At 33.5% G+C, this 14,774-nt stretch overlaps 1 protein-coding gene across 1 annotated transcript in view; it reads right to left on the reverse strand.

Annotated features, from left to right (window-relative positions):
- The window catches only part of FCHO2 (FCH and mu domain containing endocytic adaptor 2), a 110,452-nt gene that overhangs the window by 38,264 nt on the left and 57,414 nt on the right, over nucleotides 1–14,774 (reverse strand). The window contains exons 9-14 of the mRNA XM_087862082.1: nucleotides 13,212–13,284; nucleotides 10,054–10,078; nucleotides 3,369–3,429; nucleotides 2,921–3,093; nucleotides 1,523–1,534; nucleotides 1,028–1,052 (exon numbers count right to left, since the gene is read on the reverse strand). Coding sequence (XP_087718208.1) covers nucleotides 1,028–1,052; nucleotides 1,523–1,534; nucleotides 2,921–3,093; nucleotides 3,369–3,429; nucleotides 10,054–10,078; nucleotides 13,212–13,284 — 369 coding nt within the window. The remainder of the gene's footprint in view (nucleotides 1–1,027; nucleotides 1,053–1,522; nucleotides 1,535–2,920; nucleotides 3,094–3,368; nucleotides 3,430–10,053; nucleotides 10,079–13,211; nucleotides 13,285–14,774) is intronic.

Raw genomic sequence — 14,774 nt, forward strand, 5'->3', positions numbered from 1 at the left:
TTGGTATTTATTATACATTTAGGTCTTTTCAATTGTGCTAGAATTTTTTTTTTTAATTCGATTTGAAAGAGACAGAGTTTGAGAGAGAGAGAGCATGGGTGGGGGAGAGGGGATGGGCAGAGGAAGAGGGAGAAGCAGGTTCCCCACCGAGCAGGGAGCCCAACCTGGGGCTTGATCCCAGAATCCTGGGATCATGACCTGAGCCAAAGGCAGATGCTTAACAGACTGAGCCACCCAGGTGCCCCTAACTGCACTAGAATTTTTAATAGGATTGATGTTATGGTTTTTATTAAGGCTTGTGTTTACAAAATTGCATAACTTTTGAGTTAGGAGGCCTCAACTCCATTTTTTCCCCACCTTTGTTATTTTTAATGCATGATGCTGCAGAAGATGTCAGCACACACAACCCAATTTTTTAGTATAATTAAGTTACTATACTAAAAAACATAATACAAATTGCAATTGTGATATGACTTAAAAGTAAGTAAAGCTAAAACTTACTCATCTCATAATGCCTTCTGGCTCATGAGGCACAGTTATGCCAGTTAGACAGTTTTAAAAAGAAGTTACTTTTTGGCTTTGTTGATTTCTGGAAAATGTTGTGGCCAAGTATTAAATTTGAAGGTATTTGTCTAAATGCTTAAAGAAATAACATACCTAAGTTGTCTGTTTAAAGTTTGTATCCTTCTAGTCTGTTGTTAACAGTAGTGACTAAGAACAAACCATTTATTTCTCTAACTACATATGAAAGACTACAATAAGCTTAGCAAACTGCCTGATAAATTTAAGGTTTTATTTATTCTTTGACAGAGAGAGAGAGACAGCAAGCACAGACAGGGGGAGTAGCAGAGGGAGAGGGAGAAGCAAGCTCCCCGCTACGCAGGGAGCCCGACGCAGGAATCAATCACAGGACCCTGGGATCATGACCTGAGCCAAAGACAGACGCTTAACCAACTGAGCCACCCAGGATCCCCTGCCCGATAAATTTTAATAGACATAAAATAAGCAATTTAAATGTCAGACTTACTAGATGAATTCCGATTCATCTGCACCTAAAACAGAAATGCAAACACTAAGTGTCATGAAACAAATAATTTGGTAATGAAATACTTCGTAAAAATTTTTTTTTAAATATATTTTTTATTTTTTAAGTAGGTTCCATGCCCAACACGTGTTTGAACTCACAATGATGAGATCAAGAGCTGCATGCTCAAACTGAATGAGCCAGGCAGGCGCCCCTACTTCGTAAAATATTACTGGGGACCTGATTTTAAGTTGTTTTTAGTGTATCTACTCAATTATAAACTACATTAAAAGAAAACTTTCAGGGTTCTATAGTAAAAGATAATACACGTACCTTTAACACTCAATAAAATATTTCAAAATATCAAAATGCTAGTACCTACAGCAAGATACTATGATCTGCTAATTTAAAAAATTTAAAACAAATACTTTAAAAATCAATGTTCAAACATTAAAAGAGTTTAAGTCAGTAGGTAAAATTATAAAATCTTGTACTTACTGGGCTGTGTCTCTAGTTGTACATAGAAAGAAAAAGAAAGACATAGTGTACATTTTAGAATTTAAAATACCTTATTTTCTTACACTCATAATTTGTCTATTCACTGAATCATACCTAAAATCTATATACCATAAAACACATGCAGAACATTGTTAAGGTAGGGGACATGAGTTAGATAAGCAAACTGGCCAAAAAATTTACTCAAACTATCCTCTTTTCAAACCCAATATTAAAGTTTTCTCATTCTTTTCTCAGTATGAAACTAGTATGTTCACCATTTTTTAAAAAATAGAAGAGAGAGGAAAGTACAAAGGACAAAATTTAAAACCATTATGTTTTCACTACCCACAGCTAGGTGCTTAATGTTTTGGTATATATTCCCCTAGGATTTGTTTTTTTTTTTTTTTACATATATTTTTTAAATTAGTTGTGCTCTTACACAATAAAAATTTTTAATGGTTTCATAACTTCTTTAATAATATAATTCATATAATTACATCTATAATAATTAGATATACTAACCTGGGCATTAATCTTAACGTTAAAATAGCAATGGTAGACTAAAACCTCACTTCAGAGCTTTTTGGTAGAAAAAATTTAAATCCTAAAAGTGCATGACTGAGAGAAAAACACTTTTTCCTAAATACATACTATTTAAAATACATAATTAACAATATGAAATGGGGAGAGCTTTTATTCTCCATTATCGAGGAGAACACGTTTAGTAGCAATTATGATGAGCATGAACAGACAGACTAAATTGTCATTCTAAGACACGCTTTTTTTCCCCATAGTTTAACATTCCTGAATTTAGAGTATGACATCAATGGAAATATTAGTTTTGGCGATTATTTTTTTCCCTCCCTCAAAAGCTGTGAAGTGTGGTACCTTAGAATTGAGGAATTTACCACTATCACTAAGAATGCCTTTATTTGCCTTTTTAAATATAAAATGTAAGGAGAAACAAATGTTGCAATTACAAAAGCATGCAGACATATAATTTCATCCTTAAATCCCTTTTTACAGAATTCCCATTCATGTAAGGTTCATAAAATATGGATGAAAATCTTTAAAATTTGATGAGGAGAAGATTAATACTGCCAGTTCAAATTTCTGAAACAAAGTGTTTATAAAATAAAATGGCAGGAAAAGGTTTTCTACATTTTTGTTTCCTTGTAAAACACTTTCAAAGGGAAGCAAAACTAAGCCAAACTCAAGTTTATTTGCCTATATAAAAATTACAAACTATATACCTCAATAAAACAGAAGAAAAATTGTAAAATATTTCCTTATCCAATATGCTTAACTGTTGCTAAATTAACCAGATGCAAGTAGATGAAGTTAAAAAAATAAAGGCTTCTATGTAAAAAGTACAAACTTGCTCATTTTCTTACGTACGGATATTGCTGGGGAAAGTGTGATATTTCCTATAGACACTTTTAATTCATCCAAGGAAGCCATTGCGTGATGGGAGTTATGTGGATGCATGGGTTTGATCTGTATCCGATACTTCTTTGGTTCTTCGTCTTCAGAATCGGAATCACTAGATGAGTAGAAATGGTTCTCTTTGGTATGTGAATATATATCAGTTAAAGAATTTAGTTTTTAAACGATCTTAACACATAACCAGTTTTTCACATGTTTATAAAAAGGAATATAAACCTTTAAGAGATAAGATGGACTTTAACAGAAACAGAACTAACTTTCATTAGTAAAAACATGTCAAATGAAGAATATGGAGTCACATTTTACTATAATTAAAAACTGAAGTCTATTAAACAGAATATTGTGTTATAATTGTCTACTTAAAGACACAATCCATAGGAATATCCAGATGATGAAAGGATATCATTCTGATTTGCTTCTGGTTTTATACTATAGCCTTCTTCATCTACATCAGGAATGTTCTATGGGAAGAAGAAGAAAAAGACTTACTGTAATGATGGCTTCAACTGCAGAAATACAAAAGACTGGAAAAACAGCTTTACCTTTTACAGCAGCTACATCATTTATCAAATAACAGGTTCATAAAATTAGTAACATTGGGGAAGTTCTATCTTTTTGGTTAAGTTAGATTCAGCTCACATTCTGTACATCACTTGTCTGAAAGAGAAAAGCACTGCCAAATGAAAAGGGAGAAACACTAAAAGAAAGAGAACAGGTGTTCGGGCAGGAACACCAGCAGTTCTGTAACCAAATTTCACCCACTTGTTCCAAGTGAAGAAATAAAAGCACAAGACTTTATGTGTCTGGAAATGAGAGATGATGAAATCAGAGGACTGACAGGTTAAATAAATGGAAATATTTATCAAAAATACAGAACAACAACAAGAACAAAAAACAGAAAGGAAAGATGACCAAGAAAATAAAACTACACTAAAATATCGTCTCTTACTCATGAGATAGGCAAAAATTCAGAAGCTCGAAAATACACTGTTGGCAAAACTGTGGGAAAATGTACTCTTATACTGTGATGGTATAAATACAAAATAGTACAATCCCTACAGAGAGAAATGTAGCATTATCTAACAAAAACAGATATGTATTTACTCTTCCACCCAGAAATTCAACTTCTAAGAATTTACCCTGAAGATACACCCCCAACAATTTAAAAATACATACACGACAAGTTTATTCATCAAAGATTATCTGTAATTCAAAATTGCTGGAAAGCACCTAAACGTCCAAGCATAGTTGAATAAACAATAGTACACACAGAAAACAGAGTACTATTCAATTACTTTTTAAAAAATGAGAAAAGTCTCTATGAACTCATATGAAATACTTCTAGGAAATACTGCTAACTGAAAAAAGCCTAGAAGTAAGAAAGATGAGAAAATTTAAAAACGCAGATATCTGCTTATCTTTATCGGGGACAAAAGCCACTGAAGGAGAAATGAGAATACAATGAAGGTGGTCCCCTCCAAGGGATGGTGATGTAGAATAAAGGCTAGAGGGACACTTCTCTTACGTATGCTACGTTGAGAGAATATTCCTATTTTTAGGAAATACACATTTAAGCAGTTAGGCATGAAGGGCCATAATGTATAGAATTTATACTGAAATGGATCAGAAAAACCTTATACATACATACATAAACACACGCATGTAAGGAGAATGCAACTCTTACAGCAAATGTAATAAAAAGTTGAGAGAATACAAGTGTTTTTATTTGGAAATAACTTCTTTTTTTAAGATTTCATTTATTTAGTTGAGAGACAGACAGCACGAGCGGAGGGAGGGGCAGAGGGACAAGCAGACCTCCTCCACTCACACTGAGCGGGGAGCCCAATATGGGGCTCTATCCCAGGACCCTGAGATCATGACTTGGGCTGAAGGCAGATGCTTAACCAACTGAGCCACTCAGGCATCCCAGAAATAACTTCTAACTTACAAAAAAATACAAGAATAAAACAAGTCCAAAAAGCTAAAAAAAAAACAAAAAACAAAAAAAACAAAAAAAAAAACAACAAACCACCAAGAAATGCCAAGCGATCAGTTGGAATTGGAGAGCCAATATTCTTCTACTGGTAAAGTTTGCTATTCTTCCTCCATTCACTTGCTAAAGCTCAGCAAAAGGAATATGAAGGATAATCTCACAGGCACAGCATAAGGTCAAGGAGAACTAAGAGCAGAATTTACATGGCTACAGCTTCCAATCTGAATAAAAAGTCTGCTGTAGCCAGCAGTGAGTTAACAGACTGGATTAAAATCTAGAAATGAAAAATCTAATAGTAAAGAGCAGATTTCCACATATTAAAAAGATGACGAGTATATAGTTCCAACCCTAGAACTAGAGTACTTTGAGTTCTACATATTGCTTGCTTATATGCAAATAATATCTAAAAATACTTTAAAAGATAAATTTTACCAAATGTGAATTCATTAGAAATCAGAATTAAGGTTTTTTATAAAATATGTGATTCTTATTCACAGTCCCCTAGAAACATACCAGAGGTTTAATCCCCTAGAAGTTCTAAGGAGTTGCTAATACTACTTTTAAATTTGTTTACAATATATTGTACAGTACAATGTAATAATTTCCAATAATATGGAGCTGTTTTCTATAGGGCTGAGTAAGCTGCTTCTGGACCAACCTCTTGAAGATTACAACTATGAACTCTGGTCAAAAAAAACTATCTGAAGGTACTAGAGAGTGACCTAGAGGAACCATTTAAAAAGTCATACAAAATTATATGCTAAAAAACTATAAACAGATCATAATGGAGTTCTAAAAAAGGTTCAAATAACCCACAGGGAAGACAGGAAGAAATGAAAAAACAAAAAGAGAGAGAGAAACAGAAAACAAAAAATAAAATGACATACTGGGCCCTAATGTGTCAATAATTATGTTAAATATAAACTGTCCAAATATAACAAAAGACAGACTGGCAGAAGAGATTAAAAAACATGACCCAACTAGATGCTATCTATAGCATATAAGAAACTCACTTCATATATAACAACACGGGTAGGTTGAAAGTAAAATAATGGAAAAAATATACCACGTAAACATTTTTAAAAAGGGGAGGGGAAATAGAATGACTGTTCTTCTGTTAGAACAGTCTTCAGAAAGAAAATTACGAGGGTCAGAGAGGGACACTGTATCCATACAAAAACACATACATGATTCTTCAAAGTAACTTCCAATAGCCAAAAACTAGAAATAACTAAATGTCCTATGATAGGTGAATGGTTAAAGCAAACTTTAGTGCACCTATATCATGGGATACTATTCAACAACAAAAAAATATTTATACACACAATAATTTGGGGAAAAAAAAAAGAATTTCGCTGAATGAAAAAAGCCAATGTGAAAAGGTTATAATAGGATTCCACTTAAATAACATTCTTGAAATGACAAAATTATAGAAATGGAAAAAAGATTAGCAGTTGCCAGAAGCTAAGGAGGGTGGTGAAGGAAGAGAAATGGCTGTAAAAGGGCAACCCACACAAAAGACCTTTGTGGTAATGGAAATGTTCTGCTTTGACTGTGTTCGTATCAATATCCTAGCTGTGATACTATACTGTATTTCTGCAAGAAGTTATCAGGAAAAAGCAGGTGAAAGGTACACGGGACTGCTCTGTATTATCTTTGCAACTTGCTGTAAATGGGTTACTTTAAAATAAATGATTCTCAGTATATTAGGTTTTCAATGCTAAAACTATTCATAGAAACTTGATATTAATAAAAAACTTACACAATACCTGTTAACACCTTTGTCCACTCAATCCATGATTTCTATTTAAAGACCCAACACTACTGGAGCAAAGCATTAAGCCAAAGCAGTATGAAAAAAAGAGCAGGTAACTTCACCCAACAATCTTAAAGGCAGGTTTGGATAGTGGTGGTAGTGATTAAAAAAAAAACAGACTTGGACAGAGCTCTCTAGTTAGTGGAATATTCCTCAATCTCTGTTTACAATGGGAAGATTCACTAAAACTAAAAGGAAAGAGCAATTCACACTTACTTGGTCAACCTTTAAAAGATAACGTCCCTCAAGATATTTTTTTAACTACACAGACCGTTTAAAAAAGGAACAGAAAGTGAACAATAATTTCCCTAACAAGGCAGGCTAGGATGTTTTTTTAAGTAATTATTAAGACTAGCCATAGGGGAGCCTGGCTGGCTAAGTCAGTAGTGCACGCAACTCTTGATCTAGGGGTCGTGAGTTCAAGACCCACCTTAGGCGTAGAGCTTACATTAAAAAAAAAAAAAAACTAGCCATAAAAAAGTCATAAATGGGCCATAAATTAATAATAGGCCATAAATAAAACAAAAGATGAGAACCTTTTCTCCCTGCAAACTACCACTGTAATCCTGCTCCCCAAAGGTAACAACAATTAAGCATCTGGTAACACATTCTTTAAAAAAAAAAAAAAAAGAATGATATCTACCCATTTATATTTTTAAAACGGCAATTACTTAAAAATCATACTTGCTTTTCTTTAGTAAGCTCTTTAAATATGAGCAGGCAGGGCAACCTAATTCTATAACATCTGACTATTACAGTGAATGTTTAACAATTTATTTAAACAATGTCCATTTTGATGGGTGTTTTCAGTGTTAATATAAACAATGTTGAAATAAATATCTGTTTCTACTTCTCCCTCCCTCCTATTCTACAGACAGTGGTCTCCCTTACCCAGGGAGGACACATTCCCACACCCCAGTGGATGCCTGAAACTGAGGATGATTATGCCTCTTATATACACTATGTTTTTTCCTATACATACGTACCCATGATAAAGTTCAATTTACAAATTAGACACGGTAAGAGACTTTTTAAATATATAATATAATATTATATAACATTATATTACATTATATAATATAATAAAAGTTATGTGATGGGGCACCTGGGTGGCTCAGTCGGTTAAGCACCTGCCTTTGGCTCAGGTCATGATCACAGGGTGCCAGGATAGAGCCCTGCATCATTGGGGCTCCCTGCTCGGCAGGGAGTCTGCTTCTTGCTCTCCCTCTGCTCCTCCTCCTGCTCACACTCTCTCTCAAATAAATAAATAAAATCTTTCAAAAAAAAAAAAGTTATGTGAATGTGGTCTCTCTCAAAATATCTTATTTTACCGTACTCACCCTTTTTGTGATGATCTGAGATAATAAAATACCTACATGATGAGATGACATGAGGTGAATGTAGTAGGCATTGTGATGTAGTGTTAGGCTACTAATGACCTTCTGATGATACATCAGAAGGAGGATCATCTGCTTCTGAACCATGATCCACCACGAGTCACCTCAACCATGGAAAGTGAAACCTCAGATAAGCCGGGGCGGTGGGGGGGAGGCGGGACGACTACTGTATGCATACATCTGGATCAAGCACATACATATAGTTTGTGAATAGAGCCGTAACAGTAAACTTCAAGCAGTAGGACTGGAGAGTCAAAAAGAACATGCATTTCTTATTGAGAAGACACTGCCAAACTATCGATAAGACAGATTATATCAATTTATATTCCTACCAATAATATGATTATACCAAAACTTTTGCCAATATGATAGGTAAATATAGGAATTTCATTCTAATTTGCATCAGAATGAGACTACTCTTCTGAACAACATTTTGATGGTTATTTACCACTTCTATTTCTTTTTATGAAAACAGCTTGTTTTTATCATAATGCTCTTTTCCTATTGGGACATTGCTCACCTTAAATAATGACTTGTATAAACTTTACAAAGGAAAGTAGCCCCTTGTTACGTGGCTTGCAAATATACTCTGTCAATTTATCTTTACTGAATCAAATTCTTCTATGGTGTATTTTTTTGTAATTTCAGATATTTTCTTTCTACACAAATTTATCAATCATTTCTTATATGGCATTAGCCTTATGCATCCTCTTTAAAAGCCCTTTTCTAATTCCAGACAAGTACTGACTAAAAGTTTAAAATTGGTTAACACTGATCATTATAGAATAGTATCAACGAGCTGAGAGGATCACGAATGTTTAAGGGAGTATACGTAAAACATGAAGCATTCAAGTAATTCAATATTGCAATCGTCAAATAAATGCTATGCATAAATAATTCCAAAACGAAATTCACGATGAATACTAAAGTAAATATCAAACACATCTGCTTTTTCATTAATTAATAAACCAAGAGTATCATAACAATTGGTAAATTAAATGTAATTCTAAAACACTGATGATTTTAACACTAAAGCTCACGAGAAATCTAGTTCTCTCTTTTCAATATACATTTACTATCATAATTTTCTTATTCTAAAGAAAATATACTTTATACTTTATTTAAGTTACATAAAACACAGTATTTCACAAAATGTCTTTATCTTGGTACACCAGTGTGCTGTAAAAGATCAAAATGACTTGGGGCCAAAAGAAACAGTAATTATGCAAGCAAGAACAATATGCAAAGGAGACAGACAGCTTGACTCTACTACACTTAGCAACATGACCAGTGTCTAATGAACAATTTGAAAAATGTGTCTGTCTACACATTACTTACACCATTTGGTAAATCTACTCTCCCACTGTAACCGCAGTGAGCTCCATTTAATGTCTTCTTCAATTATATACAAAGAAATATATTTAAATAAAAAATATAAACAAACTTTCTACAAAACAAGAAGCACAGAAAAATACTGACCATGGTTATTATTGTTACGTTTTCTAAATTGATAATTAGAACTCAAATAATTGAATAGATAAAATAATAATTTAATGATCAGGAATACATTAGTAAAGAGCAGATCTGAGGTCTGGCACATTTCCCAAGAAAAAGCAATATGGTATGATACCACGCAAATTTTAAAAGTAAAATGTCCACTTTACAAAGGTAGGTAGAACTACCTTCTATTTAATAGAAGACCATCTAGTAATATAAAGGCAAAAATGCATCTGTAAAATAATTTTAATAGTGAATTTACAAGAAGCTGGTTAGTATTTTTCTTGGAAAGATCTGTGAACAACTCAACTCAAATATACTGGGTATTTCCTAATGAAAATAGCCAATTTACATGGTTTATATCAAAGTAAAATCAACTTACAAGTGAATCTGCATCAGGGCATTCCCTATTAAAATAAGAAAAATATTAGAAATAATCAACTATTAGATCTATAATTATACTATATTCAAAGTGTTTACACCTTGTTATTTAAACATAACTTTCAAACTTTACAAAGATATTTAGGAAAATCAAATCATGAGGATTAAAATACACAAAGTGATTTTAAAGTCCAAAAGAAAGCATTACTATATCCGTAATACATGGCAAAATAAAACTCACACAGCTTACAAGTATTTTAAAAACTTATACTTCAGAAGCACTTCTTTCCCATAAATATACACATGAAATCATATAAAGAAAGCTGTCAGTCCCACAAGGATTGCTACTGGCTTTTAATTCTTCAGAGAGAGAAAGTTATAAAAAAGAAATTCTAAGAAGAAAGCTTGGCTTTTTTTAAAAAGTCTGTAATTATATTAATTGGTAAATATAAGTAAACAACATTTTACAATATACTCTTGTTAAAACTTCAGTTTCATTTGAAGTAATGTCCATAGCTAGCATATATATAGAAGCCAAACCATTTTTTTCCAAATATGTTAAATGAGTAGTCAGAATTCTGCTTGAAAAAGCTTTCTAGTCTAATATAGTAAGTTGCTGAAAACTGGTATTTTATCATTTAACTGATAAATATTAATTTGGATATAAACTAGCAAAGAAGTGTTTTGAATGTAAAACTAAAACATAAAGAAGACCATCTTTCTCAACCAAATAAAGACCTAAATCCATAAGGACACTGAGGCCACGAAGAATAAGGTTAGAAGAATTTCTACATATTCTAGAACAAATTCACTAATAAAAATTAGAGTGAACATTAAAAAGGCATTTGGATTAGTAACATATCTGGTGGCCTGAGACAGTTAATGCACATATAGTATCAGAATCTGCCACTTTAATAGGAGACTGAAAACATATGTATTAGGTATACCTTGAGAGCCCAATGAACAGTAATAAAAAGTACTAAATTAATATCTAGGTCATCTCTATCCAAAGACTAAGCACAAACCAGAAAAAACCTACAAATGGAAGAATTTTGTTAAAGGAAGACAGGATGAAATAGACTGAAATAATGAAAAAAGAGATGACTACACCGCTCTTAATCCAAATGGAAGCACCAAAGAGGGTAAATGCAAGCCTCTTGTGTCTTTAAAGCCTCTTAAACATCCTTAAAATCACAAGTTTTGAAAAAGAGCTTCCTTATTACTGGTATATTCCTATGCATACTCTGAGGTTCCAGAAAAGGCACCATAATAATAAATTCATTTCCTCTATAGAACCGAATTATTTAAGATATTGGAGCACTTCTACTTCCTTCTTTTTTTAAGACACACTTTAAATATAAAAGTGTCAAAGTTCCAAACAGTTTATTGTCTGGCTTTCAGCCTGAGCTCTCCAATCTTTGTGCTGAAGCACTCATCTGTTTGCTTTCACAGTGGGCTGTAATGAGACCCGCAGTTGCCCCGGGAAGAGCAAGCTCTGAGCAAGCTCTGAGGACGACCCCTCTTCCACAACTGCTGGCATTTCAAAGCCTTCAGGCTATGCAAAGAAGCATGCCAAGAGCCTCAGGCATTTCAAACAAAGCGGTTTCTAACATTTTTCCTGCCTGCAAGTGTTGAAAGAACGCAATCATGATGCAGTTGTTTAAGCACTGGTTTCTGGCTCTGGCCTTCTGGGTGTCTGTAAAAAACCATTCCAATATCCAAGTGGCCTAATGATGGTACTGGGAAATTCCTGATCATGAAAAACTATTTTAAAAACACAGAATATGCAAAAATATTGTACGATCCCTGAATGGACAGCTGTGAAAACCATATATTATAAAAATACTTGAATTTAAGGCCCTTATTCTTTACAACAGACCCAAAGATGAACTGGCTACATTTATAATTTCACTTACAAATCAACTGTTTAGATTTCCGTATTTCCAATGTTACAAAAATAGATTGGATTCCACCTCCTTAGCAAAATATCCCCTTCGTAAATGCTGAAAAGACATTTGCAGATGAGATGGTAACTACAGATATAAATCACTTTGCAATTGGTCTTAATTTGTTAACCAAGTAAAACTTGGGAGGGAAGAAGAAACAGACATTTGGAGTAGTTAGACACTCTGAGAAACTCAGATAAAAAGAATCTAACTAGGTAGGAGGTAAGAACACCCAAAGCATAAATTGTTCTCTTATACTGAAAATACAAGTGCCCATGAGAGCTCTGCTAATTATGCTAGAGAAGTAGGGATTTTAAACAAATTTTCAGCCAGGGTTACATAGTCAACAAATCATTTAAGATTTAATTAGCATCTTGTCAATCTATATAAGGCTGAATAATTATAGAAAGAAAGATTCCAGTTTGTCTCTTGTAAATCACAACTCTTGGAGATTCTCAACCCTAGGTGTATGTTAGGAATCACACATGCTGCTTAAAACCAAACCAAACCAAAATTATTCTCGGCCTCACACCCTGAGAATCTGGTTTAATTGGTCTGAGGTGGGGCCTGGCATAAATGTATCTAATTTTCCAGGTAGTTCTAATGCATAGCCAAGGTAGAGAACTTCACTTACCCAATACTTGTCAAATTTATTACATGCAAATTATATATTCTTTGTATATTAATGTTTTAATTTTTAAAAAAATGTAAATCATATTTATACTCCACCTCCCATCTAAAACTGATGACCTAGCATAAATGTTTAAAACATGTTAGCGCCTTTGTTCTCCCCCATTTTCTATTTATGTGTACATATATCGCTGTGTGGCTACATGTTTAGAATTGTCTAGAAGGATTTTCATTCAATTGTTGACCATGGGTTTTTTCTTAAGCATTAAGACTTAGAAGAATTTTTAGTTTCCTCTGCACTTTTGTTTTTTAAAATACACATGTATCATTTTATAAAAAGAGTACCTTTAAAGTTTCAATTTCAAGACACTAAAACTTTCACCTTAAGATTTTAAACAATAAGAAAAGTTAGTACTTTAATCTAAAACCAGAGGAGCTAGTAAATACAGTTAGAAAACTGTATTTTTCAAACCTTAGACATATATACTTTGAGTTATTTATAATGGAATTTTTTCTTCTCAAATTCAAAACAACAGTCTTACTCGTAACAACAGAGGATTCTGACAATATGTAATATACTTACACAGACTCTGCATCCTTTTCCTTTTTAATTATCCCTGGCAAACCAAAAGTCTTCCTTTTCCTTGGTTTTATACCTTAAAATAAAAATATATTATTACAGAAACATAACTGTTGCTGATAAATATATTAAACTTATGAATACATCTTGTATCTCAACATATAATTTATATCAATACTAAATTTGGATGCAAGAAATAAAAGTATCGACTGCTAAACCCTAACTTTTAAATCAGAGTCACAATCTGTTTAGACTTTTCTTAATTTAATAGAGCCTGTTATGCACCGAAAGGTTATAGAACATTTCACTTGATCAAGACAAAATAAGCATTTGGAGGTATCTTAAAACTTCAAAGAAAGTACATTATTTACTAAATTAGATTCTGTTATAAATGCAGGTCAGGTCATGTTTCCTGTCTGGAAGGTTACAAAATATAAACGTGTCGTTTTAAAAAAAGATGACACAACAGATCCATTAACAGTAAACACGGAAAACGTATGGCATTCTTTTGCCCATATGTTATCTTTAATATAAACAATGTTGTAAGTTGATTCTACCATAAATGAGAAACAAAGATCATCTGTGTTTTGCCTAATACAGCAGTTCTTCCTCCTCTACTTGCATGACAAATTTATTTTTTAGAGATCAGTCATGCTATCGATTGTTGATGGAATTCAGCATTTAAAACTTAGCTGCTGGGACGCCTGGGTGGCTCAGTCGGTTAAGCATCTGCCTTCAGCTCAGGTCATAATCCCAGGGTCCTGGGATCAAGTCCCACATCCGGCTCCTTGCTCAGTGGAGAGCCTACTTCTCCCTCAGCCCCTCACCCTGCTTGTGCTCTCTCCCCTCTCTGACAAATAAATAAATAAAATATCCAAAAAAATAAATAAATAAAGCTTAGCTGCTTACTCTGACAACCAGAGCATACCTAAGAGAACTCCTCACCATACAGATAAGGAAACTCAAGGGTAGTCTTTTTGTTTTTTTAACTCAATGTTATACAGCTACTAAATACTATATAGCCAGGATTATAATTCAGATGTTTTAGAACAGGGTACTTGCTTTCATGCAAAACTAATTCCCTAAATCATACATTTGCATATCATGTTATAATATTTTAAAAATCAAATACATTTTTATTCTCACAAAGTATTATTTACTATCTACATTTTTTAAAAATTTTATTTATTTGAGAGAGAGAGTACAAGCTGGGGGAGGGAGAGGGAGGGAATCTCAAGCTGAGCATGGAGCCTGAAGCAGGACTCCATCTCACAACCCTGAGATCATGATCTGAGGTGCCACCCAGGTGCCCCTACTATCCACATTTTACAACAAAGAAAGCTGAAGTACAGAGAACTTAAATACGTATTGCTTATAAAACGGTAAGAAGTTAGGAACTATAAGAAATCTAGACACCAGGGTGCCTGGGTGGCTCAGTTGGTTTAGCATCCAACTTTTGATTTCAGCTCAGGTCATGATCTTAGGGTCATGAGATCTAGCCCAGCATTGGGCTCCACACTGGCTGTGGAGCCTGCTTAAGATTCTCTCTCTCCCAGAACTAGGGTA

Source organism: Ursus americanus, chromosome 5, assembly GCF_024610735.1.
Source record: "Ursus americanus isolate L20-20 chromosome 5, mUrsAme1.1.p, whole genome shotgun sequence".
Lineage (NCBI taxonomy): Eukaryota > Metazoa > Chordata > Mammalia > Carnivora > Ursidae > Ursus > Ursus americanus.